Raw genomic sequence first — 21651 nt, forward strand, 5'->3', positions numbered from 1 at the left:
GCAAAAGTCTTGTTGTCGATCCCAGTTGTGAGAGCAACCAATAATAACTTCTAGTTGATCTTTTGGAAAAGTGGCAGAAGGTTGATTTTCCTGATGAATCATATGTTGAGCTGCATCACAAATATCACAAATACTGCAGAAGACCTACTGGAACCCACATGGACCCAAGATTCTCATAGAAATCAGTCAAGTTTGGTGAAGGAAAAGTTATGGTTTGGGGTTACATTCAGTATGGGGGCATGTGAGAGATCTGCAGAGTGGATGGCAACATCAACAGCCTGAGGTATCAAGACATTTGTGCTGCCCGTTACATTACAAACCACAGGAAAGGGGAAATTCTTCAGCAGGATAGCGCTCCTTCTCATACTTCAGCCTCCACATCAAAGCTCCTGAAACCTAAGAAGGTCAAGGTGATCCAGGATTGGCCAGCCCAGTCACCAGACATAAACATTATTGAGCATGTCTGGGATAAGATAGAGGAGGCATTGAAGATGAATCCAAAGGATCTTGATGAACTCTGGGAGTCCTGCAGGAACGCTTTCTTTGCCATTCCAGATGACTTTATTAATCAGTGATTTGAGTCATTGCAGAGATGTATGGATGCAGTCGTCCAAGCTCATGATGGAGTCAGACACAATATTCATTCTGTTTCCACTGCAGCATGACTTTATATTCTATACTGGACATTATTTCTGTTATTGACAGGTAGTGTATATACACATATATATTTAAACAGCTTAAAAATTATATTTTTATATAGAATAAAAAGCTGTTTTATATTTAAATCTCAACTTATATCTTTATATATCACCACAACAACTATACTCAAAAAAATTGTAATTTTCCTAGTATCTGATCATAGAAAAAGGAGATCATAAACAGTGTGTATTGATGTGAAGTTTGTTCATATAAAAAAAGCAACAAACAGAAAATCCGTTCTTAAATTTATACAAAAGTACATTTTATTTTCACAAATGAAAAATAAAAATCAACAATAAGTCCTATAGAGAGAACAGTCAAGAGGGAAAAGCACATCTTCTAACTCCAGTTCTGTGTGTGTGTGTGTGTTGTTAATGTTTTCCAGTGTAGTTAATGTCCATATACATGACCCCAGCGTCTGCGCTCAGCATCTGCAGTCATTTCCTTCACAAAAGAATTAAACAAACCAAAACTAAAGGGGAGAAACCTGAAACTATGAGGACTCTGCTGAAAGCCGATGACTGTAAACTATAATCAAAAGCAGGAAATGTGTCTTCCATTCTCTAACGGATTCAAAACTTGCATGAGAAGAGAAGAAGAGAAGAAAAAAAGTCTCCATCAACCAGTTTTGACCTCCCGCTTGGACAAATGCAGCTTTCTGAGGAACATGTGAAACCAGCTCTTCCTCAGACGCTCTTCCTCTCTCCCTACCGCTATTCACATACATAATAAAGGTCTACATCTACAGCATACCGTGAGTCTGAGAGCGAGAGAATTCACAGCAGAACATAATGCCAATGTGTGTCTTGATGGCGAAGTGAAAGAATGTGAAAGTGGATGGAAAGTAGAAAACAAAAACTGAATATTACAGAGAAAGTAAGAAGAATAATAATAAAAAAAGCACAATTAAGACAGTTGGGCAGGGAAAGGGGGAACAGAAATACAAGTACACACAGGGCACCACTTCCTGTTTAGAGTGCTGGCATCCGGGAAGCTCACAGGAAGTAGTCAGCGACTGGCTTTTTGGAGGGAATGCCTCTGGTTTCTTGCGGAGCGGCTTCGAAAATGATGAACTCTTTCTGCAGATGCTCGTCCAGCTCGAGGATCGCTGCCACGTTCCCACATCTGTGAGGAAGAGGAGCGGATGTCAATATGCTAAACCACTGACAACTTTCTCTCTTAAAGGCATAGGTCACTCAAAAAAATTAAGGGTGCTTTAACATCTGAGGTCCAGTTCATTCGGTCTGGACTAAGGGCAACAAATGACACATTGTAGCATTTCTCTGCCGTTTTGGCTCCCTTTCACACCACACTGATCGCTTTGGTCCGAACCAGTTGAAAAGAACCAAAATGCAGTCATGTGACAAAATCAACATCAGCCATTGGCCAGATGCTATTGAACGTATTTCCTAAACTGCTTATCGATTGGTCAGAATTAACATGTGGGAAAATGCCAATGAAACTCCCGCAAGCTAACAAACCGGCAGACACAAAATGATGTTGTTTACTATGACCGCCCTGGCTGATTGTATCCCTGGTCGTAGTATACTATATAGTTTGTGTACATCACTTTAGACAAACTATACAATTCACGAATGAAGTGCGGCTGCAGCTGGAAAATGTTTTAATGCGTCGCAAGTCACTTCAAGAGGAGGCGTGAATTAAATTAGCTAAACTGCGACATGGTCACCTTCCGGAAATATTACCACCTCTTCAAGGAGATCTCGGTACGCTTTTTGGGTCCGCTTTTGGTGCGCACTCGAGTACGATTGGTACATTCACAGAGGGAAAACGAACTCTAGTGCGATTTAAACGAACTAAAGACCGGTGTGAACACCCTAAAACCATGTCATCTTTTTATCTATTTATTAAACTTTCAGAGAAATAACAGGATAGTTTTACAGGAAAATTTAAACCAGTATTATTTCCACTAGGGTTGGGCGATGTCGACCAATTTGGCATCGTTTAATGTCTATTGTGAAACATCTGCGATGAACGTTGGCATCATCGTCAGTGAATTAATTATTTATGAGAAATAACGAATTCATTATTTGTAGCTTACCGTTTCAACTACCTGACCCGCATGATCTTAGTTTTACCCATAACCAAATCATAAATAAATTAAGTTAAGTTACACACAAATGACCACCTGTCAATCACTTTCTGCAGGACTCTGGCATGAATAGGCAGAGTGATTTGTGTCGTTATAATGGCGTCGACAAACTTGGTTGGTAAAAAAGGTGCACATCCAACAGTATCTGAGGACTTCGCTAAAAGTACAAGCGTGAAAGCGAAAGATTGAAGCAGCGTACTGACCTGCTGACTGCTCGAGCGCATAACAGTGTGTGTGTGTCTGTGATGTGCGTTTTCAGCGGAGGGCTGTTCAGAATCGCCATAGTGGATGTGGAACGTTTTCGTTCTAAAATGCCATTTTAAAACTAAGACGTGTAAACGGGGCCTCAGTGTGTATTTTTCGTGAGCGGATTTCCATCGTGATGTCTATTGGCCATCGGCGATGGCATCGTCTATCGACCCAACCCTAATGTCCAACCATTGCCCTATAAACAAACTTAAATTACAATTATATTACACACAAAAAAAACACCCAAAATACATAAAAATAAACAGCATAGTGTGAATTGTGTATAAAATATATACAGCGGGGAAAATAAGTATTGAACACGTCACCATTTTTCTCAGAAAACATTTCTCACGGTCCGGCTGACTTGAAATTTACCCCAGAAATCGATATATGCAAAGAAAACAAATCTAATTAGTTTACAAATGAAGTTGTGTGTAATAAAATGAAATAAAGAAGGGAAAAAAAGTATTGAACACATGGTGAAATGGAGGTGTATTTCAGCAGTGAATGCCCAGACAGGAGCTGAAATCCCTCAGTACTTCCTCAGTGTAAATGAATATCAGCTGCTTCAGTCCAACATCTACATTAGCAGATGATGAAGATGAAGCCAGGGTGGACATTTCAACAAGACGATGATCCAAAACACATCCAAGGAGACTCTCAAATGCTTTCAGAGAAAGAAAATCAAGCTGTAGAATGGCCCAACCAATCACCTGACTTGAACCCAATAGAAAATACAAATTAAAGATCAGATTTAATAAACGAGAGCCATGGAACCATCAAGACTTTTACACACTGTTGGAAGTCTGAGCAATACACGTGACTTCATTCTTCATACGAGAGGCTGCCAGCACCACAAAAGCCTTTATATAAAGTATTAAAAACGTTTCAGTAGTTCAGTACTTTCTCCTTCTGTCATTTCCAACAACTATTGCGGATACACACATCGCAATATCGATGCTCAAACTATATATTCTGCAGCCCCAGTAACTAATACTGAAAAAAAAACAGGTTTCTTCAAAACGTACCCCTCAATAATGCCAAGAACAGAATGTAAACATGTGAAATAATCAAGTCTTCATGAACATCTCTCATCTCAGTGGCTGCACGTCAAACCCACCTGTAGCAGTAGTTGGGCGCAGACCACACAGTGAGAACAGTCTCGTTGAAATGCCACTTGTAACCCTCCATGACGAGCTGGTGTGCTCTGCAAATCATGTCGATGTCGTTGGCGGCGTTAAACTGGGCCACAACGTCACTGCCAAACAGATAACCGGCACCTCTCGGACTCACGCCCCAGCCTGTGGTGTCTGTCAGACAGAGAATACATTCACATAATGAAGACACGTGATCACACACAGAACACAGGACAGATGTGTGGGGTGTTTCTCTCTTCTCATCAAGATTTATATTGTCTTTATATTAACATTATTATTATTATTATTATTATATGTATATAAATATACTACGCTTTAGTTCTGTCGGTGGCTGTTTTTTCCCCTCATTGACTTCCATTATAACAACATTCATGCATTTTTGATTGTTGATGGTTTTGCCTGTTGGGAAGAGGTCACATTTATCACATTGATGCATCAGTTGGCACTCTTATCCCTTTAGATCAGGCATGGGCTAACTCGATCCTCGAGGGCCGGTGTCCCTGCAGAGTTTTGCTCCAACACTAATCAAACACACCTGAACACCCTAATTAGTGTCTTTAAGATCACTAGAAAGCTACAAGCAGGTGTGTTTGATTAGGGTTGGAGCAAAACTATGCAGGGACACCGGCCCTCCAGGATTGAGTTTGGCCATCCCTGCTTTAGATTCTGTGCCAAAAAGTTTCTGGCTTTTATATGGAGTTCTATGGAGTTTAACAGCAAATTATTGTGAGTGCATACATTAATTTTTTCGTTTACTCCATGTAGCTCTTTATTATTATTACACAAATTACATTAAAACACATACAAATACAGAGGGAAAACCCACTCCATGTAGTTCTGAGACCTGCTTATTTAGATCTTCTCAGACGCATCAAGGCAAGTGCGCAGAGGTCTCTCTCACACTCACAACACTCCATCATTCACGAGTTCACACTTGCAATAGTTTCAGAATAAAGCGTATTTGGCGTGCTGTCCGGGTAGAGGGCTCTGAGCTCGGGGAAGACACCCAAACTCAAGTTATTCCTCTTATCAGGAAACAGAGAGGAATTGGGATTCGAGCGAAGTATCTAGCCCGGCCCCAGAACGCTCCCCCCGTGATTGTAATGCTTAAGAGGTGAGGTGACGGGGTGGTGGAGGGATGCTAAAGTCGTGACATGCTGCAGGTAAGACAGCTTTGGTATATATAGGGGTTTGGTCAAGAACTGATTGGATAATAGAATAATTGTCAATGACGTATTTGATACTGACACTTCTGCGCGTGCTCCTCCCGAAATTTGTTTATAAAACATCACTAAAAGCCAGAAACCAAGCTTTTGTTTTTGCACTGGAACCGAGGATGAACAGTAAAAACTGCACATTTTACCTTTGCAATAAATAGCAAAAACCACCAACAATCAAGAATGCATGATGATATGGTGTCATGGCTTTGCGATAATAAGGAAACATGTCGTTATAATGGAAGTCAATGGGGCAAAAACAGCCACCAACATAACGAAAGGGTAGGAAATTTGCCCAGAGTATATCGGTGGGTTTTGGAAAATTCTCAAAGCATTTCCCCAAAATGTGTATCAAATTATGATCTGTTGACACAAAAGTCAATCTATTTGCTGAAACACTGAAAGTTTTGGCCAAATTAAGACTCTAAAATCAGCCCAGAGTGGATGAAAACGTCCCCAACAGCACACAAGGGTTATTATTATTATTACTACCTTCATTGTTATTAATATAACTGAGAGTTTCATTTTCATCTTCACAAACTTTACAAAATACTATCTAAATATTCTGATTATCATTACAGTTTATACACATTACTGTTATTTCCATTATTTATACTGTTATTTCCATTATTTTCCATTATTTATACTGTTATTTCCATTATTTTCCATTATTTATACTGTTATTTCCATTATTTTCCATTATTTATACTGTTATTTTCATTATTTTCCATTATTTATACTGTTATTTTCATTATTTTCCATTATTTATACTGTTATTTCCATTATTTATACTGTTATTTCCATTATTTTCCATTATTTATACTGTTATTTCCATTCCTGTTGCATTGCTGTTTATGGGTTCAGTGTTTACTGTATGTTTTGCACATTAAATAAACAAAACAAACAAGTGAAAAAAACATAAGGAGATGATGATGATGATGATAACGATGGCTATCATAGCCGTGACACCTCAGACATCAGAATTACCTTCAGGATCAGACCACAAAAGATCACACATGGGCCCATCGTGAGGAACTTCCTGCTTTCTGTCGATGGTTCTGATCTGGTCCAGAGTCTGGATGGAAGGCGACAGGCCTCCATGTACACAGAAGATCTGCAGAAATAAAACAAACACATCAGACCAGTGCCAAGACAACAAGTGTAACCTTTATGAAGGTTTAGTGCACCTAAAAATGAAAAATATCCCCATGCCATTGCCATTCTAAACCTGTAGGACATTTCTTGATCATCAAAAGTTTAAGGTACTATTAAATCAAACGTGAATTATCTTTCCTGTCCTAAAGTCATTTCTCCAAATCAAATTTAAGCACATTACAGGTGCATTTGTAAACTTTTCCAGCACTTTACAAGTGTGGCAAATTACATAAATATACACTTTATCATATTATATCAGATAGTATTAGTTATACAGTATGCTTGATGGCATGTTTGACGAAAGCCCAACCTTAAATTACTGTCATCTGCTCTCCTAAATGGGATTTACTCATACCTAAAAATGGGTCATCTTTCATCTTAAATTTTATTATTATTATTTATTGCCACGTCATTTATTGCCTTCTGGTAGTACCTAGAATAGCAAAGTCGAGCCTTCTCATTTATAGCCCCTAAACTCTGGGAATAGCCTTCCTGATAACGTCCGAGGCTCAGACACACTCTCCCAATTCAAAACTAGATTAAAGACCTATCTGTTCAGTAAAGCGTACACTTAGTGCACCACTTAGGGGGCTTTCACACAGGTTCTGCATCTTGTTTATATACACTATGAACAGCAGCTACGCTAATTATTTTCTTTATTCTCCATTTCGACCAGGGGATACTCTTCCCGAGGCCCTCAGACTATGCAGAGTCACTGATTCGATCCAAGACCAACGACGAGATGATCCCAAGGTTTCCATTTCCTGGACCAGGCCGTATCCTGAGCAGCTACTGTGGTGGTCATGGAGGAGTGGAGAACATGAGACTGATTCCTGTGACGCTCCAGAGACAGACGAGTCTTCGCTGAGGCCAGTTTCCAGCCTCCGCCACTGAGACTGCAGCTCTGCACAAGACGTTTGGCCAGCGGAGAAATTAAAATGATCGTGCCCAACTGAGTCTGGTTTCTCTCAAGGTTTTCTTTTCTTCACTTTCGCCATTAGTGAAGTTTTTTTTCCCTCTCCGCTGTCGCCACTGGCTTGCATGGTTCGGGATCTATAGAGCTGCGCATCGTTGGATTTGCTCTTCAATATTTGGACTCTCAGTAGTGATTATTAAACCACACTGAACTGAGCTCAACTGAACTGAACTTAAACACTACAAACTGAACAACACTGTTCCTATTTACTGTGACCCTTTATGTGAAGCTGCTTTGACACAATCTACATTGTATAAGCGCTATACAAATAAAGGTGAATTGAATTGAATCAGCAACTTATGGCTATTTCATGGCAAAATGGACATACATAAAATATTACAAGATAAAAAAATTCGTATTACAATAAAAGGTTACTATAACGACAGATGAGCAGATAATAATGCAAATATATAAAATATAAATAAATAATACTCACACAAAAATATATTGAAAGTTAAATATGATTTTTCAGTTCAATTTTTGATAAATAATTTAAGACTCCTCCTGGTGGTACCTTTTTAAAAACGTTCAAAGTATTCTCCTTAAATAATAGTCTAATGGCATTCAAACTTCCACAATCCAACAAAATATCTGATCTTAAATGTAGATTTGTTTTGCTTTCATGCAGATTTCAGTGATGAAGCTGTAATGCATTTTGTCTTCTTCAACTGCTTAATCAAAGGGCACAAATAAATAAATTAAATGACAAAGACAGGCAGATTACACTACAGGCACATGCGTAGACTAGTTTTATTTAGTTTATTTTTATTATTATCCGTTGACTAGGATTAATCATCATGAAAGCAACACAACTACATTAACGTTTCATGCACTTCATCAAAAATCGAAACACTTAAAACCTCGACATCACAAGAATCAAATTCACACGTTCAAAGATTTCCATGTCAAACCAGATTAAAGGTTAACAGAAGAAAAACTAAAGATTTATGCACCATTTACTTACTAAAATGGTTCCAAATATGCATTTTCTTTCTTTGCCAAGCGGTAAAACTATTTTTTGGGAGGCCTGACTTTGTTTAAATCAATACAACACCAAATAAATGAAGCAGCTGAATCTTTTGTGAGACGATCCAATTACTTCTGTTACATATTTGTGCTCTGTTTGTGTTGTCTCTCTCTCGCTCAGCTCTCCCATTTCTGCTTTCATTATTCACAGGTTATGTTCATTGGTCTATTCAGCTGTCAGTCATTTCTCCCCCGGTTACGTCATTCTTACGTCACATCCAATAAGCAAACACTACCCTCCATAAAAGCGCGCGCCAGACCACTCACCAGTAGGCTTGTGCCGGTATTCGGTAATGCGATACATCACGGTAATGAATATGCACGATATTGTTATCGCGGGCACTTCAAAATACCGTGAAAAATAATAGATCCGAATTTATATTCTTAGAACGCGCCTTAGCTTATTTTCCATCAACCGCTTGAAGAAACACTGCGTATATGCTGCGCAGAACTGATGCGCACTCTGATGTAAACAATCCCCACATGTAGAAGCACTGTGTGCACAGCGCGCGCCGCCGCTGCCACCGCAGCCACCGCAGCCACCGCACTATAATCCTCACACGAAGAAGAAGCATGGCGGAAGGAGGAACGCTGCCGACAATTTATCCCCCTTCAGCTTTTTTTCCATCAACCGCTTGAAGAAACACTGCGTATATGCTGCGCAGAACTGATGCGCACTCTGATGTAAACAATCCCCGCATGTAGAAGCACTGTGTGCACGCAGTGCGCGCCGCTGCTGCCTCCGTTCTCTAATCCTCACACGAAGAAGAAGCATGGCGGAAAAAGGAACGCTGCCGACAATTTATCCCCCTTCAAAAAAAGTCAGAGGTTTGGAAATATTTTGGGTTCCAAAAAAATGCAGAGGGATTGCTGATCGAAGACGGTTTCCCTTTGCACATTCACTTTGATATAATTGCTCAAGTTTACTTTTATATTGTGTATTGTTTTATTTATATTTATTTGTATTTAAATGTTTGAAGTACTTTTAGTTAATTAAAAAGTTATTAAAGTTACTAAGTTGACGAAACTGAAGTTTGTGTTTTTTTACCTGTTTCTCTAGTAAAATTACAATATCGTGATAATACCGTATACCGTGATAAAAGCTCAATCAATTAATCGCAGCATGAAAATGTGATACCGGCACATGCCTACTCACCAGCCTCTCTCCTTATCTTTTCCCTTTCTTATCTTGTTGCGTTACGAAAAAACCAGTCTAACTGTGTATTTTGTTGTTGCCCATTTCTGTGTGCACGTTATCCGTCCGTTATTTGTAGATCCCTCTATTTCTCTGTTTAAACGTTGTTTACGAGGCTTGAACGAAGCGGACAGGTAAGAAGGTCACGTGACATACATTTTGCAACACTTAGGGCTACTCTTCTGTATAGTACATTAGGTTAGGGGCGAGCGCCACCCCTTGTACTTTTGGATAGATCGATAGAGTAGACAGTCAGGACTCGGAAGACTCTTCGCATGCGAATTATTTTGTTTCACATAGTTAGTTAGCTAGATGCTTCTGGGAAGTTAGATTTGGTTTGGGTTTTGTTCTTATCGTTCCTTTAGCGCCGCCCACGTCCCTTCTGCCAGCTCTCCTGTCTTTGTATTTGTTTCAGTGTTGTAAATATTGTAAATAGTATATTTTGCCTTGCTTTATTTTCTTTACTTTGGATTTATTCGTTGTTTTTGTTCACTTTGGGAAATATAAATAAAATCACAATTTTTGGTATTATTTTTGGTTGTCTTTAGCACTTATTTACTGTTTGTATAAATATATTTTAATTACAAATAAATGTCAAACCCCACCATCCCCTGGACTAACATCAGGGGTTTGTAACACTTCATATGATAAGCAGACATATCTTAGGTATTCCTACAAATAAAAACACAAAGTGACTGCATCTCTCCACAATTCAGGTTTTGATTATCCTGACTTTAATAGTGGAACAGAAACATCTCGGGTTTCTTTAATAAGAGGAAGGTGAGAAAATAATTTAGGTGAACAATTCGACTCACTTTGCCGTCAATGATGGCGGAGAGCGACAGGTAGTCGAAGATCTCCGTGCAGTACCTCCATACTGTAACCGAGCCGTATTTTCTTAAACACTCGTCATAAAAGCCGTACACCTGTGTGATCTGTCTAGACTCGTGATTTCCCCGGATCAGGGTGATTCTGTCTGGATAACGCACCTGTGAGGAGACGTTTGATCAGTTTATTACGTTCAGTTACAACCACCGTAACGGCTGATTAAAAACTTCACAGTACCTTGAGGGCAAGCAGTAACAGAAAGGTCTCAACACTGTAAAAGCCCCTGTCCACGAAGTCTCCCATGAAGAGGTAGTTTGTTTCTGGAACGTCGCCTCCCACCTGAAGGAGAACAGATATTATGCATTAATTTATAAGCCAGCTAATAAACAACATCAGGGATTAAACAAGAGCCACTCGCTTCCTCAAATACACACAGCAAATGCACATTTATCATATTCACATTCAATTAGATTAAAAAAGACGAGGTGTTAATAACAGAAGCTGAACTACAAAGCGCATTTTGATCATTCAGAAATCGTATGATAAATTATACAGTCATAAAATGTGCAGATTATCGTTGCCCAATATTATATTGATCCACATACACAGAGTAAACAACTCATGTAAAAGCAAAACATTATTTTCTCATGGCAATAAGTAAACTATGCTCTGCAACCATTTAAATCTTTTAATAGCCGGTACAAAAATATAGATATTAAACAAATAAAATTATTAAAAAATTGACCTTACAATCCTTACAGTCTAAAAAAAATGCAGATATTAAATGATTAAAATTATTAATAAACTTGACAATGCAACCCTTTAATCTTTAATAGCCGGTATACAAATACAGATATTAAATGATTAAAATTATTAATAAACTTGACAATGCAACCCTTTAATCTTTAATAGCCGGTATACAAATACAGATATTAAATGATTAAAATTATTAATAAACTTGACAATGCAACCCTTTCATCTATAAACAGCCGGTATACAAATACAGATATTAAATGATTAAAATTATTAATAAACTTGACAATGCAACCCTTTAATCTTTAATAGCCGGTATACAAATACAGATATTAAATGATTAAAATTATTAATAAACTTGACAATGCAACCTTTTAATTATTAAACAGCCGGTATACAAATACAGATATTAAATGATTAAAATTATTAATAAACTTGACAATGCAACCCTTTAATCTTTAATAGCCGGTATACAAATACAGATATTAAATGATTAAAATTATTAATAAACTTGACAATGCAACCCTTTAATCTTTAATAGCCGGTATACAAATACAGATATTAAATGATTAAAATTATTAATAAACTTGACAATGCAACCCTTTCATCTATAAACAGCCGGTATACAAATACAGATATTAAATGATTAAAATTATTAATAAACTTGACAATGCAACCCTTTAATCTTTAATAGCCGGTATACAAATACAGATATTAAATGATTAAAATTATTAATAAACTTGACAATGCAACCCTTTCATCTATAAACAGCCGGTATACAAATACAGATATTAAATGATTAAAATTATTAATAAACTTGACAATGCAACCCTTTAATCTTTAATAGCCGGTATACAAATACAGATATTAAATGATTAAAATTATTAATAAACTTGACAATGCAACCCTTTAATCTTTAATAGCCGGTATACAAATACAGATATTAAATGATTAAAATTATTAATAAACTTGACAATGCAACCCTTTCATCTATAAACAGCCGGTATACAAAATCAGATATTAAATGATTAAAATTATTAATAAACTTGACATTGCAACCCTTTCATCAAGCCAGTATACAAAATACAGATATCATTTTGAATTTACTTTGTTGCTCAAACTCACCCTAAACAATTCCTTCAGGTCATAAAACTGCCCGTGGATGTCACCACACACCTGGAGACAAAAAGAAGCCATTAACTTCACATAGAGATGCTTTATTATCACTTTGAGTCTTAAAGAATGACCCTTCTTGTATGGAATTTAGAAATTGGTCAAATAATTGTGTTTGTTTTGTGCTAATTAAAATGTGTTATGCAGGAAAAGGAACGTTGGCCACGCCCATTCATGTTTGTTTGTTGACACATAAGCCACTCATGACTATTTCATGGCAAGATCAACATAGATAAAAACATATTACATAATATTAACTTTAGTTACATAATAATATACTTCAGTTATTATTCAGTCGTTCTTACATAACAGGAAATGGTTATCAACTAAAACAAAAGTGCCTTATTATCCTTGTAATTACTATAATTATTAGAAGTATTACCAGTTTTTACTCTTCTGATTATTTTTTCCTGTCATAAATGAATTAATTTGATATTAATTTCATATTTTATACACATTTAAAATGCTTTGGCAACGCTGTACAAATTGTCATGCCAATAAAACAACTTGAAATTCGACTAGTTTTGAAGGACTCAATTGAAAACATTTCAGTTTAGGAGAGATAACTCATATAAGAGAGACAGCTTACTCAAATAACAACATTTACTTCAACATTTATTCACAAACAACTTATTCTAAACCTTTATGAATTTCTTTCGAGGATATTGCGAAGAACATTGGGGATAAAAACAGCCATCGACATCTATAGTAGAAACAAACATACTATGGAAGTCTACAGCTGTTTTTTATTTAAACCTTCATTTTAACTAAGGAAAGCCCCTTAACATTTGTAATTTTTTTCAAGAGGGTCTTGTTTTTTCCAACACTCTTCAGTATATCTTCCTTTACTTTTTCAACAGAGGAAAGAAACTCAAACAGGTACAGAATAAGTGGAGGATGAGTAAACGACGGCAGAATTAGACTTTTTTGTGAACACTTTAATAAAAACATAGTAATGCGCTACTCAAAGCTTCTTCATTTACTAATATTTTAATGCCATATCAGCAGCATTGGCTATATTCATGGCAAAACCTACGCTAAATATAAAATATATAACATACAATCATATCGGTTTCTTAATCAATATTCATTGTACAAAAACATACAAAGAACAACAACAGTGAAAAGAGATATGCAATCTTTTAGTTTGATTAAAGGTGCTGTAAGTTTTTGACTCTTCTAAAGCATAGAATACCACAATATGTTTGCAGATATTTAAGAAATATAAAGTGAACATTTTGTTTATCTGGAAAACAATGCTGAAGTCTGATATTTTGCTTTGAAAAAGTGTGTTATGTGCAAGAATGCTGTCTTAGTTTTGGTAATTTGAACCTGTCCAATGCCAGTTCAGCCAATTATATTTCAGCACCCCGGGTTGCCTTGGTGGAAAATTATGAATTTCATTTATTATTCAGTCATTCTGAAAGCATGTGTCCATGACCAAAATGCAACCTCCAGTGGACAGTAGCAGACTCCAAAATGAGACACAGATTCAGAGTTCCACATGAGGTGGTTTTAAATATTACGAATTAAATATTACAAACGTTGCAGTGATGAGCAATTTGGCTGTTTGCACCAGACGAAACACGACAGAAATTGAAATACAGCCATTCAGAAGCACAGAATATGCACTTACTGACGAAATGGTAAAGTTTATAGTCTATTTAATACAGATTAAACCTCTTTAACATAATTAAATCCACATGTTTAATCAATGATATGCGTTTAGTTCTCAAGTTCAGTTTGAAATGGTTTATTTTCCAGATCTGAGGTGAACTATCTGCTGCTGCGTTCAGTTGATGAAATAAAAGTCATGTAAAATGGCATTCAAACTCACATTATTAGCATTTAACACTGAATAAAGCACATGAGGTGTACCTGAGGTGATCATTAGCCGCGTTTTCACAATCGCGCCTAAAGTGAGCGAGCCAGGGCGAGCCAAGGCCAGTCGCGTTTCCACTATTACTTCCGGGGCATAATCGGGCCAAAGCGGGGCTTCCTTGGGGCCAGCGTCCGGCCTTTTTCGGCCCGCCGAATACCTTGGGCCAAGGAGGGCCAACTGGGGCTTCGGGGCGGGGTTACGTACAAAGGCGGCGTTTTCCTGTCAGGTAAAGAGGAGACAAGATGCTTTCTTCCCTTACATTTGTTTTGCTATCGCGCTTGATCAACTCACTAAGAAAAATCTGTGTTGGAAGTAAATGCCGCCGAACTCGAATGTCCTTATCCAGGGATCGCTGTCTGGCCTTACACCAACAGACCACAAACAGTAAAAAAGCAATCGCTTCGGTGTTCTCCATCTTCCAGCTCTCGTAGTGATGCCAGGTTGTGTTTGTGGTTATAATTTGAGTTTTTTGTTCCCGCTGAAGTGGGCGGGTTGTGTGACGGGTTGTGTGACGTTTGATTCGGGGGACGTTCTGGGGGCGGTGTTTGCGTGACGCGCTGCGAGCAACTAGCCCGACAGTGGAAACGCGACATGATTTCGGCCTCATTTCTCAACCTCCCGGGCTATTGGCCCGGCCTGGCCCGATTAAAGCCCTTGCTCGCACTGGCCCGATAGTGGAAATGCGGCTATTGTCAGTTTTCTGTTGTTCACCTGTCATTTCTAATATATCAATTTCATATGTTGGTTAGGACACAAACTGCTTTTAATATGGAGAATATTCCATCTATCGGGTGCTGTTGCTTTTATTTAGCACACAGTTTAAATCACTCGCTCCTGTCCTCAATCTGGCAACCTGTGCTTGCTTTGTTTAGATCTAGGTGTGCAATACCTAGCTCAACCACTGGGTGTCAAACTTACATACTGCACCTTTAAATGTTAAATATTCTAAAATTTCTCCAGAAGACACCTTTTTAAACATTTCCCTTAAAATATTTACTGAATAAAAAAAATCAAAATTCTAATAACATTTTAAAAATACACATTTTGTTCAAATGTTTTATAGTCAAAATATTCTTACACAAGTCACAAAGAGGTTTTCAATCCCGTTCCAACAAAAATATGACTGTAAGTCTTGATTGGTCGATTCTACATCTTGTATCTACAACCTGATCATGTCTATTTCCAAAATGGAAATTATTTCTTTATTTTATAAATGGATTGACTTCATATAATTTACTCAAAGCTTCCTCATTCTATGTTTGTGAATACTCACCGTGACTGGAGAGTCCACCCTCTGTACATTACTCTCTTCTACAAGAATCTCTCTGAAACGATAACCAAACATTAGTGTTGCGTAAGCATTTAATCAACATTTAGGAGTGACGGATTGCTCGGGTGTCTGTTTTGGGCAGGTTGTAATCACCTGGCTTTGGCACACAGGGCTTTGACCTCGTTCTCCTTGATGAGCTCACACCTCCTCAGCTGGTCGATCTGTCGGTCCAGATCACTCATGTCACCCATGGCGGATCGCTGAGAGCCCGTCTGGCTGTTTTCCCCTCGCTAAAGCAGTCAATACAGCGACTGTGGTGCTAACAATCTCTCTCTGTGCAGACCAAACACAGACACACCAGAGATGCGGAGAGGTGGCGGGAGAAGTCCGGGCACGACAACCTGTTTGGAGAAAACAAAAGCATCTTAATAAGGGACGTGTATTAACTATTTGCTTACTCCAGTGTATTACACGACTATCTGGAAGAGCCGATTCTAATTGGTCAGTTGTGATACTCGAAGACATGTTATCCTGAGATAACAACCACTAAATAACACAGATTCAGAACTTCAAATCATCTTGACCTTTAGTAATTCACATCCATATACATGCATCCACATCCATATGTATCTGCTCATCTGTCATGTTAATGTTTCAGTTCGGCTCCCTCTTCGTCAATAAATAATACGTAGGTTCGTCAGAGATTTGTGAATAAAGGGTGCATTACTTGATTTTATAATAATTGAAGTAAACACACAATATCTATGATTATTTATTGATCATCAATGCTGAACAACTGAATCTAAAACACGCATTTCCTAAAACGCAGCTCTCTGCACTGCCCACCATCGCCACCGCTACAAAACCGGCCAATCACAAAGCTTGCGCTATGCGCCGTTTTGACTTGCAAGTACATTTTTTCGAGGTGCACGGATAAGCGAATGATGCACCGGACTGTACACGTGCCCTTGGCAGAAGTATTATATCATAATAATATTAGGGCCGCAACTAACGATTATTTTAATAATCGACTAATCTGTTGATTTTTTTTTTTTTTCAATGAATCGATTAAAAAAAAACATTAATTTCCAAGCTTTTATTCAAAAACGGAGCTAAAATCTTTAGAAAGTGCACAAACATGTTGTCCTTGAACATCCCTGAGCTGTTATAATAATAATAATAATAATAATAATAATAATAATAATAATAATAATAATGATAATAAAACTTACTAGTTTTGTTCTGTTTTCAATCTAAAAACATCTTAAATCAAGATGCATACTAGACGCATGAGATAGCATAAGAAATTATCTTGTTTTCTGAAGACGAAAAAAACCCACCTCAAAATTAAGTGATTCTTTGCTTAAAACAAACTAAACTATTTGCCAATGGGGCCAGAAAAATAATCTTAATGAGATCTAATCTCAAACAGAAGTTAAGCATAGCTTTGCTTAGTCTTGATTTAGGATTTTTTAGATATTTGGACTGGAAACGAGACGAAATTGCTAAGTAAGAAAAGTTTGTTTTGCAGTGCAGCTATATATACATAACAACAGATGGAAAAATCGATGATGCGAGAAAGGCGAGTGAATAAAAACGTGTCTTTAGTCTAGCAGTGCAAAGTAACTACACCATCGCTGCTTTCCTTCTGTTATTAACTCTTTCACTGGCGAGTTTAAAAGATTCTCTCTGGCCCCGGGAGTGAATTTTGTTAGGCGATCATTATTTTAGAACAGGGGTCACCAATCTCGGTCCTGGATGGCCGGTGTCCCTCCAGGGTTTAGCTCCAACTTGCCCCAACACACCTGCCTGGGTGTTTCAAGTATACCTAGTAAGACCTTGATTAGCTTGTTCAGGTGTGTTTGATTAGGGTTGGAGCTAAAATCTGCAGGACACCGGCCCTCCAGGAACAAGTTTGGTGACCCGTGTTTTAGAACGTTCACCTTTAATGTTTCTGTGCCGACGCTGAACGTTTGTCACGTGACACCGCAGCCACAATAACGCTGTATGACAGATGTATTAAACAGACTTTTATTATACTTTTCCGTTTGAATACAAAATATATGAGTGAGTGTCTTTTATCTTTTAAAAGGCGTATAAAGTGGCTGGCCAGCTGGGAGAAGAATAAATTGAACTTCATAGTTACTTTCACTTCGTGTATCTGATATGAATAATACACATCGGCAAATTATATTTGAATGGATAGTTAGACTTCCATAGATTTTCTTGTGTGTTTTACAAACTCTAAATGTATTATTTTTACTAGTACTTGTGTGTATTTACATGTCTAAAACATAAAATAAGCATTGTGTGGTTAAAACACTGCATAATTGTGATTATATGACAAGTCTTTCTCTGGCTCAGCGCCAGCCAATGCGCTCAGTTTGATGCTCAAGTCATGCTTGTCAAGCCGCATTACGAGTAAGCACCAGGGACATTACGTTCCTCACTTCAAAACGGAACTAAAGTAGGATTCTGTAGTGATTTACCCTGCTGTTGCTCCCTTCCTCGTTTCTTTTGCTCTGTCCTGTCTATAAGGCGCTGAACTCTGCTGGTATCAGTGCGCGAGAGAGGCTGAGTGCGTTCACTCCACGCTCAATTAAAGGTTTTTAAAAATCAAACGCATCCATATCGCGCGTCACGAATTATGAAATTCATTGCCAATGCGTTTAGTAATCGATTTAATCGATTCGTTGTGGCAGCCGTAAATAATATTATACAAGTATAAATCATAATATAAATGTAAATTAGCTTTAACAGAGCAGGGTCACGTGACTCCACTCACGGTGAAGTAAGAAATTGAAAAAAATTTACCTGGAAATAATTGATCAATTATAGGTTCTGAATGTCAATTACTTTTCGATTAATCGCACAGCCCGAATTTTTAGTTTGATGATGGTTTGTGACGTAGAAATTACACTCTTTTGCTTCAAGTGATTTTAGTCTTATTATAACCCAAAACATAAACTCCAGGAACACATTATAACACTTTTTATTTTATACTTTTTCATTCTGCTGTGGCGACCCCAGATTAATAAAAGGACTAAGCTGAAAAGAAAATTAATACCATTACCCTTTCTGTCTAATGATATGTTATTGGCATGCATAGGTGATTATAGATTTATTTATGACTGCATATTATTGATCTTTTTTATAAGATCTGTCTGTGATCCCTTGGATTCAGTTCTGATATTTCTGTTCAAGTAATAAAAAAATAAATAAAAATAAATAAATAAAGTGACTTCACTCTGAGTAACCCGTTATTCAAGACAAATGACGTCACATGATGCCACCAAGAATGAACCGCAAAGCACAGCTCGAGTACATATTTTAGTATATCGTCATATTAATTAGTGGGTGAGAACTATAATGACAGCCTGACTGACACCAGTTATAATTGCTTATTGCGTATTTGTACAATATATGCAAATACAAAAAGGCTGAATATATTATGATTGGTTTTAACGAACAAAGTTATATTTATGACAATTAAAATATCAAAACTAAAACTAAATTAATGAATGAGGTCAGTGGCCTATTTAGTAAAGAAACCTGCTGACTGTGCAACACAACCAAGTCATACAATAAGTTACTGATTTCAGCGACATGAATAAAAAGTACACAATAAAATTAGTTTAAAACTAGCATTGGAAGATTTAACGTTAATTGAATGATTTTAGGATGACAGTTCAGTCTTATGTCGACATTAGCGAAGCCTTCATGCTCTAATTTAAAATAAGCTAAACATAATTTAGTAAAAATAGTCATTTGAAGAACAATTTGTCGAATGTTTAGTACATTTAGGTAAAGCTTTAAAAATGAGTACTTAACGTTAGCTGTGCTCGCGGGTACAACGTGACGGTGAAGTAGACTGGCACAACTTTCCTGAAAACTCACCGATCAATTAAACAACCCCTGACGTTACACAGAGACCACAGACAAACACGCCACTCACAATTATTAAACGCCACGATGTTCAAGAACCTTAATGTCAAACTCGCCCTCGATTTCCAGCCAAAAGCGAGTCAATCCGGAATTAGCCGGGCTAACTAGCTTGAGCAGCTAAAGGCCTGAAAAAAAGGAGCTCATCTGCCCAGACATCTGCTCAAATAGACGGCCAGCTGACGCTCATAAACCGCTGAAAACACACAAGACTAAAAGAAATATACGAGCGACACTTACCTTTAATCACTCCAGGCAGAGCTTTGTGAAATAGAGCGATGTAAAGAGTATAACGTCAGCTCTCTTTTCAGAGCTTCACCCGGTTTCGTCGGTCTTTTTCTCCCACCACCCTCTACCGGCGTCAAGCGCCTCCCTTTTGGAAAGCCAGACATATGAGACCGCCAGCGGCTCCATACTGCCTCCAGCGGCGGAGCGAGGAATCGGTTGTTGCTAGAAGGGATACAGCTGCGGCCAGAAATCAACGAGAATTATTATTTAAAGCCGTAGCCCATAGGCTACAAAACATCCAAAACAAAACCAAAAGAGTTAAGGTAACCCATTTAAGTTCAAAAACTAATCCTAATGAGTACTGTGAACTTAATCCTTAATCCAAGTAAATGAAGCAATTTGAGCATAGTAAATTCCCATAAATAAAGAGAAATCAAACCACCTGAGTACTGTAAAACTCAATAAGTTAAGGCTACTCAAACCGTTTGAGGAAACCGATTGCCACAAACCATTTGAGTTAAAAACTAACCTAAATGAGTACTGTGAACTTACACCATTTATACTTATAGTAATGAGGTATTTAATTAACTCATTACCTTCAACACTGAGTTTAAAACTCTTTTCAAATGAGTAGAATTAACTTTCAGTATATTTTGAGTTAGCAGCACCCATTTCATTTGATAAAGTGGACTGTTGGGTTTTACAGTGGACACTAAAATGAGCAGATTCCCGAGTCTATAATAAATAATCTGATGGGTATTTTGAGCTGAACTTTATAGACACATTCTGGAGACACCATGGCTTATCTTAAAACTTGTAAAAGGGGTAAAACAGGTGCCCTTTATAAAGCATATTTGTAGTTTCTTGCAAGTAATTATTTTAAGCTGCCACAATTATCACTATTGTAGGTTACTATTTTATTAATTTTACACACTACATTACACATTAATGAATGTCTATTTATTAATAGTATTTATCAATTTTATACTGTACAAACGGTATGTTCTATCCCCATTCCTAAACTCAACCCTCACAGGAAACAAGTGTGATTTACGAGTAGTTTTACTCACAAAATACAATGAAAAAAGGCCCCACAAGGTCGAAATTTACTGGTATTGCTATAATTGTGGAGATATTCGGTCCTCACAATGTAAGAAAGACACACACACACATGATTTATTACATTTAAAGTACTTTATTGACATGATTACATAAATATTGCCAAAGCATTGTACAAAAAAAACGATAAAAAAAAGATATGCACAATCAGAATAAAAGACATAAAAATAGCATTAAATATGATACTAATAAAAACAAAGCTTCCAAAGTGGTGTTTTTTCAACAACCCTTTCCACTTCCCCAAAACAACTTCTCATTATTGAGTAAAAAAACCACTCATTTTTGCAACATAGGCTCATTCTGAAAACGTAGCCCTAGATACATTTCTGTAGATCAGTGGTTCCCAAACATCCCAGCCCGCGACCCCCAAAATAACAATGCCAGTGACTCGCGACCCTCAATATTCTCTGAGGTGGTTATAAATATATAAACCTTGCACACAACTGCGCACACATACCAATAGGCCCAAATCTATTCATTGTTTAATTTTGGAGAACACCACTCGGAGACCATCCTCCATGTTCAGATGTGGCCTGTATTTATGTGAGTGCTGTAAAGGTGTCAGAAACTTTAACCTGATGCTGATGGCATAAAAAAACGAAAGACTGGTGGCTTTTTATTTGCATGTGGTTTTTAATATTTATTATTAACATGTTAACAATGTTACTA

The 21651-nt window shown here is 37.4% G+C and overlaps 1 protein-coding gene across 2 annotated transcripts; it reads right to left on the reverse strand.

The window, feature by feature from the left end:
• Positions 1-932: 932 nt before the first annotated feature.
• Positions 933-20009, reverse strand: ppp4cb (protein phosphatase 4, catalytic subunit b). 2 transcript variants are annotated; one of them, XM_056469477.1, is made up of 9 exons: positions 19876-20009; positions 15847-16094; positions 15697-15748; positions 12494-12544; positions 10853-10954; positions 10603-10776; positions 6423-6549; positions 4182-4371; positions 933-1824 (listed from the first exon to the last, which is right to left on the reverse strand). In XM_056469477.1, exons 2-9 carry the CDS (start codon positions 15942-15944, stop codon positions 1695-1697), a joined length of 924 nt encoding a protein of 307 aa, XP_056325452.1. In that variant the 5' UTR covers positions 15945-16094; positions 19876-20009; the 3' UTR covers positions 933-1694. The 2 variants fall into 2 exon arrangements, with proteins under 2 accessions (XP_056325452.1, XP_056325453.1); XM_056469478.1 differs by lacking the exon at positions 19876-20009 and adding an exon at positions 19525-19547.
• Positions 20010-21651: the final 1642 nt, after the last annotated feature.

The sequence above is a fragment of the Danio aesculapii genome, chromosome 12 (assembly GCF_903798145.1).
Source record: "Danio aesculapii chromosome 12, fDanAes4.1, whole genome shotgun sequence".
Classification (NCBI taxonomy): domain Eukaryota; kingdom Metazoa; phylum Chordata; class Actinopteri; order Cypriniformes; family Danionidae; genus Danio; species Danio aesculapii.